A 14,338-nucleotide genomic window follows, 5' to 3' on the forward strand; every position below is an offset into this window, starting at 1 on the left:
AGAGAGAGAGATCTAGCTATATATATATATATAGAGGGAGAGAGAGAGATCTAGCTAGATATAGAGAGAGAGATCTAGCTAGATATAGCGAGAGAGATCTAGCTAGATATAGCGAGAGAGATCTAGCTAGATATAGCGAGAGAGATCTAGCTAGATATAGCGAGAGAGATCTAGCTAGATAGAGAGAGAGAGATCTAGCTAGATAGAGAGAGAGAGATCTAGCTAGATAGAGAGAGAGAGATCTAGCTAGATAGAGAGAGAGAGATCTAGCTAGATATAGAGAGAGAGAGATCTAGCTAGATATAGAGAGAGAGAGATCTAGCTAGATATAGAGAGAGAGAGATCTAGCTAGATATAGAGAGAGAGAGATCTAGCTAGATATAGAGAGAGAGAGATCTAGCTAGATATAGAGAGAGAGAGATCTAGCTAGATATAGAGAGAGAGAGATCTAGCTAGATATAGAGAGAGAGAGATCTAGCTAGATATAGAGAGAGAGAGATCTAGCTAGATATAGAGAGAGAGAGATCTAGCTAGATATAGAGAGAGAGAGATCTAGCTAGATATAGAGAGAGAGAGATCTAGCTAGATATAGAGAGAGAGAGATCTAGCTAGATATAGAGAGAGAGAGATCTAGCTAGATATAGAGAGAGAGAGATCTAGCTAGATATAGAGAGAGAGAGATCTAGCTAGATATAGAGAGAGAGAGATCTAGCTAGATATAGAGAGAGAGAGATCTAGCTAGATATAGAGAGAGAGAGATCTAGCTAGATATAGAGAGAGAGAGATCTAGCTAGATATAGAGAGAGAGAGATCTAGCTAGATATAGAGAGAGAGAGATCTAGCTAGATATAGAGAGAGAGATCTAGCTAGATATAGAGAGAGAGATCTAGCTAGATATAGAGAGAGAGAGATCTAGCTAGATATAGAGAGAGAGAGATCTAGCTAGATATAGAGAGAGAGAGATCTAGCTAGATATAGAGAGAGAGAGATCTAGCTAGATATAGAGAGAGAGAGATCTAGCTAGATATAGAGAGAGAGAGATCTAGCTAGATATAGAGAGAGAGAGATCTAGCTAGATATAGAGAGAGAGAGATCTAGCTAGATATAGAGAGAGAGAGATCTAGCTAGATATAGAGAGAGAGAGATCTAGCTAGATATAGAGAGAGAGAGATCTAGCTAGATATAGAGAGAGAGAGATCTAGCTAGATATAGAGAGAGAGAGAGATCTAGCTAGATATAGAGAGAGAGAGAGATCTAGCTAGATATAGAGAGAGAGAGAGATCTAGCTAGATATAGAGAGAGAGAGAGATCTAGCTAGATATAGAGAGAGAGAGAGATCTAGCTAGATATAGAGAGAGAGAGAGATCTAGCTAGATATAGAGAGAGAGAGAGATCTAGCTAGATATAGAGAGAGAGAGAGATCTAGCTAGATATAGAGAGAGAGAGAGATCTAGCTAGATATAGAGAGAGAGAGAGATCTAGCTAGATATAGAGAGAGAGAGAGATCTAGCTAGATATAGAGAGAGAGAGAGATCTAGCTAGATATAGAGAGAGAGAGAGATCTAGCTAGATATAGAGAGAGAGAGAGATCTAGCTAGATATAGAGAGAGAGAGAGATCTAGCTAGATATAGAGAGAGAGAGAGAGATCTAGCTAGATATAGAGAGAGAGAGAGAGATCTAGCTAGATATAGAGAGAGAGAGAGAGAGAGATCTAGCTAGATATAGAGAGAGAGAGAGAGAGAGATCTAGCTAGATATAGAGAGAGAGAGAGATCTAGCTAGATATAGAGAGAGAGAGAGATCTAGCTAGATATAGAGAGAGAGAGAGATCTAGCTAGATATAGAGAGAGAGAGAGATCTAGCTAGATATAGAGAGAGAGAGAGATCTAGCTAGATATAGAGAGAGAGAGAGATCTAGCTAGATATAGAGAGAGAGAGAGATCTAGCTAGATATAGAGAGAGAGAGAGATCTAGCTAGATATAGAGAGAGAGAGAGATCTAGCTAGATATAGAGAGAGAGAGAGATCTAGCTAGATATAGAGAGAGAGAGAGATCTAGCTAGATATAGAGAGAGAGAGAGATCTAGCTAGATATAGAGAGAGAGAGAGATCTAGCTAGATATAGAGAGAGAGAGAGATCTAGCTAGATATAGAGAGAGAGAGAGATCTAGCTAGATATAGAGAGAGAGAGAGATCTAGCTAGATATAGAGAGAGAGAGAGATCTAGCTAGATATAGAGAGAGAGAGAGATCTAGCTAGATATAGAGAGAGAGAGAGATCTAGCTAGATATAGAGAGAGAGAGAGATCTAGCTAGATATATATATATATGTATAGAGAGAGAGATCTAGCTATATATATATAGAGAGAGATCTAGCTAGCTATAGAGAGAGAGAGAGATATTTGTGTAGATATAAATGTGAGACTTTCACTGTACAATGCCCGATCACTCTGGCCAGCAGTGGTCGGGACACTGGGGGACAGAGGTGGAGCTGTTGCTGAAAGGAGGAGCCGGGGACAGAGCAGTGTGTGTGGCCGCGCTGGTGGAGGAGATGGCGAGGGTGCCGTAGGCGCAGTGCGCCCAGGATAAAGTAGTAGCCGGTCATGGCTGCTGCTTCCAAGCCTTCCATAGCCGCGCACCGGGGGAGAAGTGGAGCAGCCACTCCGTGGAAGAAGCGGTTGGGCACGCCGCCGGATGCCCGGGCCCTGGAACAGAGCAGCAGCCAGGAGCTGCGCTGCTGCTAATAAGAGTGACAATGCCAGGGGAGAAAGGGGGTTGGTGTGCCCGGGCCGGGGACGCAGCTGAGCAGCCGTGCCAGGAGGTTGTCTAACAGACTGCCCGATCACTGTTGGCGACAGTGATTGGGACACGGCAGCGTTGCGGCTGCTGCTTCTATTGAAAACACAGCGGCGCAGGGAGGAGGTCCCGCCGGGTGCCCGATCACTGTGGCCAGCAGTGATCGGGACATACTAGAGGGGAAGCCGCAGATGTAGATGGACCAGAAGGTCCCTCTGACATAGGAGGCTGTGGGAAGATTACCTTCCTGCAGCCGCCTAGTGGACGTTTCTGACTTGTCGTCACCATGACGGCCATGTCCGTTAAAGATAAGCCTGGTGTGGGCGTAACTGTTACGCCCCATGCCCGGCAAGTGGTTAACGGGCCTGGCAGAGCATAACACATGAGGAAACCCAGCATTTAATGATATCCATGGGTTCCAGACTTCAGGTAGTCATTGCCTGCAAAGGATTCTTGACAAAATATGTGAACATTTTGGTTATTATGTTAATTTGTCCAATTACATTTGAACCCCTGAAAATAGAGGACTTTGTAGTAAAATGGTTGCAATTCCTAAACGTTTCGTACAATATTTTTGTTTAGCCACTTTGAACTAAAGCTGAAAGTCTGCACTTCAATTGCATCTCCATTGTTTAACTTCAAATTGATTAATGTATAGAGCCAAAACTATGAAAATTGTAGCAGTGTCCAAATATATAGATCTAACTGTAATTGTTCATGTTTGCTTGATTTCATTGACCGATTCATTTCTACACAGGCAAAGTATATCTCTCACTGCATCGATGAGATCAAGCAAGAACTTAAACAAGACAATATTGCAGTAAAAGCCAATGCCGTCTGCAAGCTGACATATGTGAGTAATCATCAGTCTGTCTCCTTTACATGCCATGTTTCTCTCACTGTGATTCATCATATATATTAAGTAAAGTAAAGGTGCGTATCCACTAGCAGACTGTGAAACAACTGCACGATTACGACATTGTAATCGTGCAGTCGTTTCACAGTCTCTGCTGTGCCTACACGATCAGTCGCTCTGTTTAATCGGGTAGTGGATAACCCGCCTTGAGCTTTTGTCTGAAAATGTATTTGTCCATTCCTTTTTAATATAGTTTAAATCTGAATGATTTCCGTGTGTGCACAATTTGTGAACTTTGCAAGCACCAAGGCGACGTAATGAGGGGAGGGCTGATTTTGAGGCGCAGGCATCTCTCTTCACAGATACTGAGTTATTGCATACAGTGCCTGTGCAGAAGCCACTTTATGTATTTCTGCGTATGCCTGTCCCATTTACAGTTGAACACAATTTGCCCAGAGTTGTCGTTCCGTGAAATAGGATGTTTTGGAGAGCGTACTGGGTGGTGGCAAGCGATGGCTTTGAAACAAGCCCTAGGGTGTGGGCTTGTATCAAAAGCTCCTTGTGGTTCTAAATCGTGTGTAAGAGGAAAAGAAGCGGTTTCTGATGGACAAAGTGCAGATGCTAATGATGACGGTTGCTGCAGCTGGCTTAAATCACACAACTCAGAACCCGCTCCCAAAAGGTACTATAGAAGCACACATACATTATCATACATTGACCAGGCATATTGCTCAATGGATTAAATGGGCGCGTTTATTTTACTGCTGAGCAGGACTTGCTTAGACTAAAATGGAATACTGCCCTTGGTCCTTGCATTATTCTGTGCGTACTGTTGCTGGGTTACGGACATGCCGTCATCTATTTCTGTTATTGGCTTATCACACCGTTTCATATGTTACTGAAGACACACTGGCTGTTTATCAAAGTTTTAGTGCTGGCTATGAAACTTTATTAAGCATTAGAAAAGAGGCCAGTATTATACACTAGCTAACAGGATGAGAAATGAGGGTTGTCTTTTTCTACATTTCTTTAATGTGGCACATTTTGTCTTGTGTTCTGTCTACAGTTGCAAATGCTGGGCTATGACATCAGCTGGGCTGCATTTAATATCATTGAGGTGATGAGTGCCTCAAAGTTTACTTTTAAGGTAAGATATAGGGGAAACTCACTGTCCAGTGTAATCTAGGAAAGATCATCCATCAATTACATACTGATGTCCATATGAAGCATGACTTGTTTACTTGTGTGCTCTGCAGAGGATTGGGTACCTAGCTGCTTCACAATGCTTTCACGAGGGGACAGATGTCATTATGCTGACAACAAACCAAATTAGGAAGGTGAGTGATATCCAGCACCTCAGCAAAGTAATCTGTACGATTTCATTTGCCAGTTTCATGTCACCATAGGTTTCACTGTTTTCTCATCCTTCTTTTTATTGAAGTAGTAGAAACATTGCTTGAGATAAATTAATTTGTTCTTGTCAACAAACTAAAGGGGCTCTTACACCAATTGTCCGATTTCCCCTATCTGATTCTCTGATGAGCTGCAAAATCCATCATGTTGAAAATCCTCAATTCGCTGATTTTGATCATTTTTCGGTTGGAGTGGGCGAATCGAGGATTTCCAACATTTTTGTTTGTGATATTTTTTATTTTATTTTTTTTATTTTTTTATTTTACAAAATCCGCAAAACTCAGAAATGGGACACATTGAATCTTGGTGTATGGGCCTGTTAATAACTTCTTGTTTGGCAAACCACTAATAAGGCACCAAGATTACTTTATAGGAAACCTGAGGCTGTGCAACAGAGTTGGCAGACCTTTACATAATTGTGCAATTACTTTGTCTTTATAGGATCTCAGCAGTCCCAATCAGCATGATACAGGTGTTGCCCTGACTGGCTTGTCCTGCTTTGTCACTCCAGACTTGGCCAGGGACTTGGCGAACGACATAATGACACTGGTAAAGACACTTTCCTCATAATTTAGTAGACTTCCTTTTAAATTGTCACTTTGTTAGCGAAAAAAGACATATTTGTGTGTGTGCATATAAAATTAGACAGATGTTGTGCAGTATATTTGTGTTTTCCGGGGTAAAAGCTGTTTAAATATTTGCTAATGTCTACATAAAAACACTTACGCGTACAACCCAAGGGTTCTCATTTGTGGTGTAACCAGCACTTGCATCTGTATTTTGGAATGCAATTAAATCTAATACTCCCCTCTCAAATATGGAGGCTGAGGGGGGAGTTAGATTTAGGCATTCTGGGGGGAGGTTAGGGTTAGGCACTAGGGGGGGAGGTTAGGGTTAGGCACCCCTAAGGTAGGGGGGCTGAGGGGAAGGTTAGGATAGTTACTTACCTTAGTCAGGGTCTTCATCTGCTGGCCTTCCGGTGTCTGGTTTGATCCGCAAGGCTGAGGTCCGTCAGTCATACATACCGATTCCATCAGGACACATTCCACCAAAAGACATGAACAGAAGTGTACACCCCACTGCCCGGGGCCTCATTTAAATATTCACATCCGTTAACAAGCAAATCAATCCCACCCCTCCCATTTGGATGAAACCAGAAGTGACATCACACTTACAAAGTACTCGAAAATAACATTCTGCTTTGCCACTGGCCGGTTAGAAGATAAGTTAATAAGTACAACACTGTCATACAAGGTGTACCTTTTGTACTGCTATAAATTAGGGCCCATATAGAGGAATGCGGTATGCTCATTACCCACTTCCGGGTTGCTTTACACCGCAGCCGGAAGTATCATCCAATGCATTCTAGCGGTAACTGGAAATCACTATGGCCTCCATTACTGATAAACCACCAAAGTAAATACCATGAATTCACTATAACAGCATAGCCATAACTGAAACAAATAGCCTACAGTGCTGAAAGATAAATTGAATTACCAGGTAAACATCGTACATCGGCACTATATATTCCGTAGCCTACTTCCGGTTTGCATTCCCAGAAGTGTCATCTGCGAACCACCATATACCTTCTGTTAAACAAAAACAAGACCACATAAACTCATGAGTTAACCCATTAAGGGGGGATTAAGTCTGTATCCTGGCAAAGGGGATGCCGGGTCTTAAAATACCGGCGCCGGAATCCTGAAACCTGATGTCCATGGGACGTCCAAGCTGCTGCTCCGTCACCCCGCCGGCGCTGAGACGCCAGTACAGATCTGGGGATCTCAGCGGGACCCCAGAGTCTGTACTAGCCGGACTCTGCGGGCGCCCAGGACTGCTGCCGGATCGACGGGGAGCAGGTAAGTTTGCATCACCGCTTGTGGTGATCTGCGCATTTAAAATGCAGTCCGATGCCTCCGGTCTCTGGGGACAGACCAGAGGTGCTGGCAGTGGCGGCGGGCTCCCCCTCCATAGAGGCACACCCCGCGTGTCCACTAGACCACCAGGGACTTCACGATCGGCGCTGGGAGCCGGCGTCCCGGGGGTTAATAGCCAGCCAGGGGAAGCCTTCGCTGTTGTAGCGGCTCCTCCCCTCAGCTCAGCTCGCCTTTCAATACCTATAGTCTGGCGTCGCTGAGCTGCTTCCTCCGCGGGCCACGCTTCCTCTGAGGTCTCCAGCGGCCAATTTCTTCTGTGGTGCAGCTGCAGAAATCTCCAAGGATAACAGTGAGACCAGTCCTCCTGTGTACCTGGCCATTTGGGTGAGTGTACACAGCGCTATAGCCTTCCCAGACACTGAATCTGGGCAGTTGAATGTAGCGACATTGTGCAGTATATTATATATCATGCTTATGTATGTACAGTATATATGTCTGCATTGTATGTGACTTATGCTAGTGCTGACTGTCTGCTTTTTCTCTCACCTGTCAGTGTATATCTATCCCTTTTCTTTCTATCTGCCCTAATACAGGTGTACCTAGGGTGGTTCTGAGACCTCACATTTATATACTTGTCAATATTTGTGAGGTTTGTCACATACTGTTGCGTGCTGCACGTTGCCACATTTTGGGTGGAACTGCGTATTCCATACGCTGATAATGGGTCCCTGCAGCTAATCTTAGTCAGGTCCGGTATGGCGCTGCTTAATATTTCCGCTAAGATAGTTAGTCAGGTAGGTCTAACCAGGAGATAGAGCGCGATACTGCACCCTTTTTTGTTATCCTGCATGTCATGGACTTCTGGTATTAGTGTGGAGTATTTGACTCAGAAAGGGTTATGTATGCGGCACCATCTGGTGCTGGGCCCTTTACACGACCCCCTTGGGCGGTTTGTTTTCTCAGGATCCTCTCCATTGCGGATCGCCGGGCGGGCCCCATTGTCGTAACTCACTTGGGGTTACTTCACCATACTGCCCTTCTCAACTCATGGTATCTCGCAGTTTCTTGCACTTTACCCCTGTGTCACAGACTATCGCTCCCTGCCGGGGTTTTTCACAGTACATGAATTACCTTCGGTACCACAACAGTCTGTCTTTCCCCTTGCAGGGATTACCACAACAGACACCCGGGTGAATGTAGTTTTCTACGAAATACAAAATGGCGTGATATACGCTCTGTGGTTACTTCCCAGTTGGCTCTGCCGTGAACTGGATGATGTATTGGGCTCTTTCCCTCTTACCAATTTCAAGTATTATTATTATCTCTGCTTTGGGGCTAGTAGCCAGGTCCATTCTGGTTATAGAGAATGTCGATCTTGCACCTGTATCATTCATTCCCCATTTCTGTCCAGCAGGTGGATCTCATGACGGGAGTCTGGCTGTCGCCAGATACGAGGAGTCACAAAGGCCTTTTGTTTCCCATTCCCTGAGGGTCATCACAAGTTATAGTAATCACCTCCTGGGGTGGATTTGTATGTTAATCGTCTGATTACAGGCATTAATACGCCTCCCATTCCGGCCTGGACGGATTTTATGGATCCGTAGGTGGTAACTTTGCCTGAAATCAATATACTCGCTTTCAGGGGCTATTGCCCGTCCTACCATGGCCATCACATGGTTGGTTAATGCTATTGCATACTGGGCTGACGCATTTGTAACGTTTTCCCCTCCAACACGTCTGGGGTTCAAATGTCTTTTGCCGCTCACGTAAAATATGCAGTTGTTATATGTGGGAATACCTACATTGGATGCCAGTCTTCTAACCTTCTGTGTTTCGGCTGCGACTGTATCCGCCGCAGTACACTATGGCTGCGCTTTGGGAAAGCAGAGGTGCAGACACCACCTATGGGGATCTTGTTTGGGCATCATTGGCAGTATCACTAATGAGAAGATACCGTCTTTAGCTATCCCACTGCAATCTGACTAAGGCCCTCATTCAGAGCCGTACGCTCTGAGCAGAGCGCACGCTCTGAATGAGGGCCGGGCTCCATTTTCATGGAGCGTCCTCCTGGACGCTCGTATAGCTGTGGGTCACCACCCACAGGCTATACGAGCGTGCATTGTGATGGCCGCGATGGTCGAGACCATCGCGACCATCGAATTTGCGAGCCGGAGCCTGCGGTTGAGGTTTTCAACCGCAAGCTCCGGAGTGATTTTGGCTCTATCAGAGCCAAAATCACTCCCACTGACATCACTAGTGATGTCAGTGGGCCGGCTTCTGACGGGAGGCGTTCCCGTGGGAACGCCCCCGTCAGGGAGGCACGCCCACCAAAGGGGGCGTGCTGTCAATCAACATTGACAGCACGCCCCCTTTGATCGGACACAACGAGCGAAGGACTTTCCTTCGCTCGTCGCGTCTGGCGCGCATGCGCACGACGGAGCTCCCTCCGTCGTGCGCATGCTCAGTCCATAACATCGACCCACTTGCGAGCGGATAGCCGCTCGCGAATGGGTCTGAATCAGGCCCTAAATCTGTTAAGTCTTTTGGTCCTCAGGGTCAGCCTTAAGGCCTGTTTTTTCCTAGGCTGTCAGCCTCCATGAGGGCCACCATATCCACTACGAGCAGACCTGGACTTCCAGACGACCCTGCTTCTAAGCCTAAGGATAAACCTTCAGCCTGACGGGACATTTCTACATCTGGGGGATTCCAGAGTGAGATACCGATTTTCTCAGTTCACCCAGTGCTGGTGTCAAGTCACCACGGATGCTTGGGTAGGAGTTGTAATCTGTCAGCCTCTCATTGCTCAGGCGGCATCCTCATAGGTGTTGTTACACGGGCCCTTCTTCAGACCCGATCAGGGCCTTACAAATCCAGAAAGCTATACAGTCTTTGCGGTAAGCAGAGCTATTTAGGCCAGCCTCACTATCTCAGCGAGGGACTGGTTGTTCTACTCTCTTTCTGGGGCAGTGGCTGACTGGTCCTCATTTGCCTGTCCTCTGTCTCAAATCCCTGAATCAGATTCTAAGGGTGCCTGGACTCAGGAGAAGTCCACCATGCTCCATCATCCGATATTTGGAACCTGGGGACTTTATGGTATCTCGGAATATTCAGGACACGTACCTACGGCTACATCTATAGCCCTCTTATCAGCATGGGTTCAGGTTTGCTGTGCCACAGCAACACTTGCAATTTTCGGGTTCTGCCTTTTGGGACTGTCCTCAGCCCCATTGGGGTTTGCCAGCTTTATGGATTTTCTGACAGTTCATCTGTTCAGTGTATCCGACTGCTCCAGTATCTGGACGGCCTCCTTCTCTTAGCAGGATCACCGAGGTACTTTACAGCCCGGTCAGGATAACCGTGGCTTCTTCTCGGCACAGATGTTTAATCCACGGGGAAAAAGTCCTCCCTGCATCCCTCACAGGGTATTCTTCATCTGGGAGCCCTGTTGGATTCTCAAAATCTGAGAATTCTTCTGGCGTAAGACAAGATCTCCACTCTTCAACTAGGAGTTCACGGATGTCTACGCATGTCATTACACTCTGTGATGCGCGGTCAAAAATCCAGAGTGTCTACCTTTGGAAGGGTGTAATATGCTCGGTTCCATTCCAGGTCTTGCCATAATTGGCTCCTCTCCAGAGGGAACGTGTTTTTTCCATTGGATCACTGTTCAAACGATGATGCTCTCTTCGGAGGCGAGTCAGTCTCTGTCCGGGTGGCTATGGTCATCTTGTCCAGGGTATTCTTTGCTACGGACAGTGTCTGTCTGGTCCGCTTTTGTTTCGGGGCAGTTGGAAGTCTGTCGATTCCACCCTTAACTTGTTGGAACTTCAGGCTCTCTTGGGCCTTCACTCTGGCCTAACACATATTTCATGGTAAACCTGAAAAAGTTCAGTCTGATGGTGTCACAACAGTGGCTTCCATGTAGGCAACACTGGTCGTTGGGTGGCACTGACAGGAATGTCACACATTCTGACATAGTCCGAGGGTCTGCGCCCAGCCATCTCGGCAGTGTTCAGTCCAGGAGCTCTCCATTGGGAAGCGGGCTTCCTCAGACATCCCGACGTGCATCCCGGGGACTAGTCTCTTCTCCAAGAGAGGTTTCAACTCCTGGTGAGCAGAGGGGGCCTCCCTGAGGTGAACCTCATGGCCTTCTGACTTGATCACACACTACCGGTGTTACTGAAGCAACAGTCAGTGACTCTTTGTCAGTGAAGTGGTCCTTCCACTTTGTGTTCCTGTGTCCTCCGGTCTCCCTTCTTCCTCGAGGTCTTTGGAAGTTTCATTCGAGATGGAGGGGCTTTACTTCTGGTGGCTCCAGATCGTCCCGGGCGTCACTGGTGCTTAGATTTTCGGAGTCTCCCCCATCGATGCTCCGTTCCTGCGGCTTCACTATCTGGACCTGTTGTCTCAGGGTCCTTGTTTTTCCCTGCACCTGGATCGTTTGTCTTTGACTGCGTCCCTACTGTGGTTCTAAGGCTTCCCCTGGCTCTGTCATCATTTAAATGTTTAGAGCGCATAGGCCAGCTTTTGCTGGGATCTACCACAGACTGTGGCATACATAATTCTTATGGTATCGTACCTGGTGTTTTGGATTTCCAGAAGTTCTGGCATTCCTTCCAGCTGACTTGGGTCTCTCCTTCTGCCTGGTCTTTCTGAGAGTGCGGATCTCTACACTGTCAGTAGGGTTCGGCTGTGGAATTGCTCCACTCTCTGGTATCCGATCCATCCTTCAGGGTGTTTTTTGGATTATGCCTCCCTTTGTCTCCCCTAGGGGATCCTTCGGATTTGGTAGTGGTTCTTCGTGCCCTCCGGGGACCTTCATTTGAACCACTAGCTTTGATTGCTATTACATGGTCTATAGCTTAGTCTCTCTCTCTCTTTTATGGCGTTTGCATCTGCCAGGAGAGTGTCTGAATTGGGAGCGTTCTCATGTGGCTCTCTTTTCTGGTTAGTCCACCATGTCAGGGTTGTGAGTTGCACTTGCCCTGTGTCTTTTCCTAAATTGGTTTTTAAGTTCCACATTATTCTGGAGACAGAGATAACAAAGTTAAGTTCTTACCATATCTTTTGTTATCCTAAGCCTGTCGGGATGCCGACATTCATAAGGGGACCTTTCTAAATACTAATAGCAGCAAAAATATTGGAGCAGTATCAAGAAATATATAGTGGCAACTAAAAGAGTTACAGCAGCATCAAAGAAAGGGGTTAGCGAATAATCTCAACCTTAAAGGTACATGTTAACAACTAATTTCAAAGATTTTTTTTTTAAAAAGAACAAATTTATATGTTATTCACCGCAAAGAATAATATAGCAGAAAAGGTTAGCAAAATAAGAAAAAAAGAGAAAAAAACCTATAAATGAGTAAATATAACACACCCAGTGGTAATACATTTTAGGAGGTCCCAATCACCTAAAAGAGTATCACAATATTCCAACAATACGTTTTTGTTTAAAATCAACACTACACAGACAAAAAAAAATATTGCCCAAAAACCAAAACAATAACACCTCTGTGGGCAAAAAAATTAAAACTAAACAATGGAAAAAGGAAAAAAAACGCAATTATCAGGATCAATCTTGCAGCCATGGGTCCAGTGCGCCCAAATGATTGGACACTGTAGCCCCAAGGGGCTTTAATGAGTACAATCTTTGTATCCATTTCGCTTCTCTTCTCAAGAGAGGCAAATCACGGGCCCCACCCCTCTTCAGTGGGGATATTCATTCAATCATCATCATACTTCAGAGCTGAAATCTGGTGTCCCATCTGAAGAAAATGAGCTGCAACAGGTTTATCCTTACTAGCTTTAGCATACGCCAGGCGTATATCGGAACAATGCTTGGTCCTTCTTTCCCGGAATGTGCTAAATAAAAAATATATAATATGATCCATTTGACATGTCAGGCGGTGGTTCAATTTATCTGCTCACCGCTATGTGGCTGTGGGAAAGAACAACCACTTAACAGCATTTTGATCCTCCAAGTTGCACACTGGTTCTGTATAATAGATCCTTCATATTAGGACCACGATGAATGCTTAGCAGTGGAGGCTTGGATGCTCCTCCACACAAGCCAGGGTCGGTTTTCAAAAGGAGTCATAAGACTGTAATTATTGCACAATACCCCACCAGGGCAAGATACTTTTTTTCCAGGGTACAAGTAGTAAACCAGCCAAGGCCAGAACGTCTGGAAAGTAGAGATGAGCGGGTTCGGATTTACTCGCATCTCAAAACTGCATTTTATTAGCTTATCGGCTATCACTTGTTTTGGATAGCCAATAAAATAAATCCGAACTAATCTGAACTTGCGGTAAAGAGGCGAAAAGAACCGAGTAAATCCGAACCCGCTCATCTCTACTGGAAAGATGATACTTGGTGTCAAATGTGACATAAATATATGTACGACACAAAAATCGATTAAGAAATACTGTCCCCTCTTGAAAACCGACCCTGATTTGGGTGGAACAGCATTCAAGTCTTCACTGCCAAGCATCCATTGTGGTCCTAATTTGAGTATCTTGTAAGTGTGATGTCACTTCTGGTTTTATCCAAGTGGGGTGGGTGGGATTGATTTGCTTTTTAATGGATTTGGGTATTTAAGGAGGCCCGTCTTGTTGTGTGATGTGTCCTGATGAAGGTCACATTCTGTGATCGAAACGCGGACCTATACTAATGATCTTACTCTGTGAGTAATAAACTGGGTTTCAATTACAAAGTCCCTGGTGAGTGCACTTTACTTTCTACAGTGTGTGTGAGAGAAGTGCCTCTCTATATACAATACAAAGCAGGGCCTGGACATGTATATTAAACATTGCTATTTTAGCGACTTTTACGCCTACATAAGCAGCCGAGTGTTGGTTGCCCTAGTGGGGAGTAAGAGATCAATTAAATTACAGTAGGGAGAAGCACAAGAGGGTAGAGGGCCCTGCTCGAAAGAGCTTACATTCTTTAAGGGAGGGGCAGACGAACAGGAATGACAGACTGGGTAGGCGGGGAGGAAGGAAGATGTAGCAGCAAGTTGGGATGAGAGCTGGAAGGCTTTAATGAAGTAGTGGGTCTTAAGAGCTCGTTTGAAAGATTGTAGAGAGGTGCAGAGTCTGATGGGGAAAGGGATCGTGTTCCAAGGTGGGGAGCAGCGCAGGCAAAATCTTGGAGGCGGGAGTGGGAGGAAGTAATCAATTGGCTTGAAAGGCGGCTTGTATTAAGTAAACGAAGAGGGCGGACTGAAGAGTGAAAGGAGAGGAGATCAGAGATGTAAATGGGAGAGGAATCGGTGAGGGTTTTGTAAGTGAGTGTGAGAACCTTGAATTGGCTTCTGAAAGGGAAGGGGAGCCAGTGGAGGGCTTGTAAGAGAGGTGAGGCAGATGTAGAGCGTTTGGAGAGGAAAATGAGCCGAGAAGC

General features: G+C 45.5%; 1 protein-coding gene across 1 annotated transcript in view; it reads left to right on the forward strand.

Moving 5' to 3' along the window:
- Positions 1–3,080: 3,080 nt before the first annotated feature.
- Positions 3,081–14,338, forward strand: part of AP3D1 (adaptor related protein complex 3 subunit delta 1) — a 182,832-nt gene continuing 171,574 nt past the window's right edge. The window contains exons 1-5 of the mRNA XM_088452992.1: positions 3,081–3,119; positions 3,552–3,647; positions 4,717–4,797; positions 4,907–4,987; positions 5,505–5,612. Of these exons, the coding sequence (XP_088309118.1) occupies positions 3,081–3,119; positions 3,552–3,647; positions 4,717–4,797; positions 4,907–4,987; positions 5,505–5,612 (405 nt within the window). The remainder of the gene's footprint in view (positions 3,120–3,551; positions 3,648–4,716; positions 4,798–4,906; positions 4,988–5,504; positions 5,613–14,338) is intronic.

Source organism: Taudactylus pleione, unplaced genomic scaffold (genome assembly GCF_031769625.1).
Source record: "Taudactylus pleione unplaced genomic scaffold, aTauple2 ptg000560l, whole genome shotgun sequence".
Taxonomy (NCBI): Eukaryota; Metazoa; Chordata; class Amphibia; order Anura; family Myobatrachidae; genus Taudactylus; species Taudactylus pleione.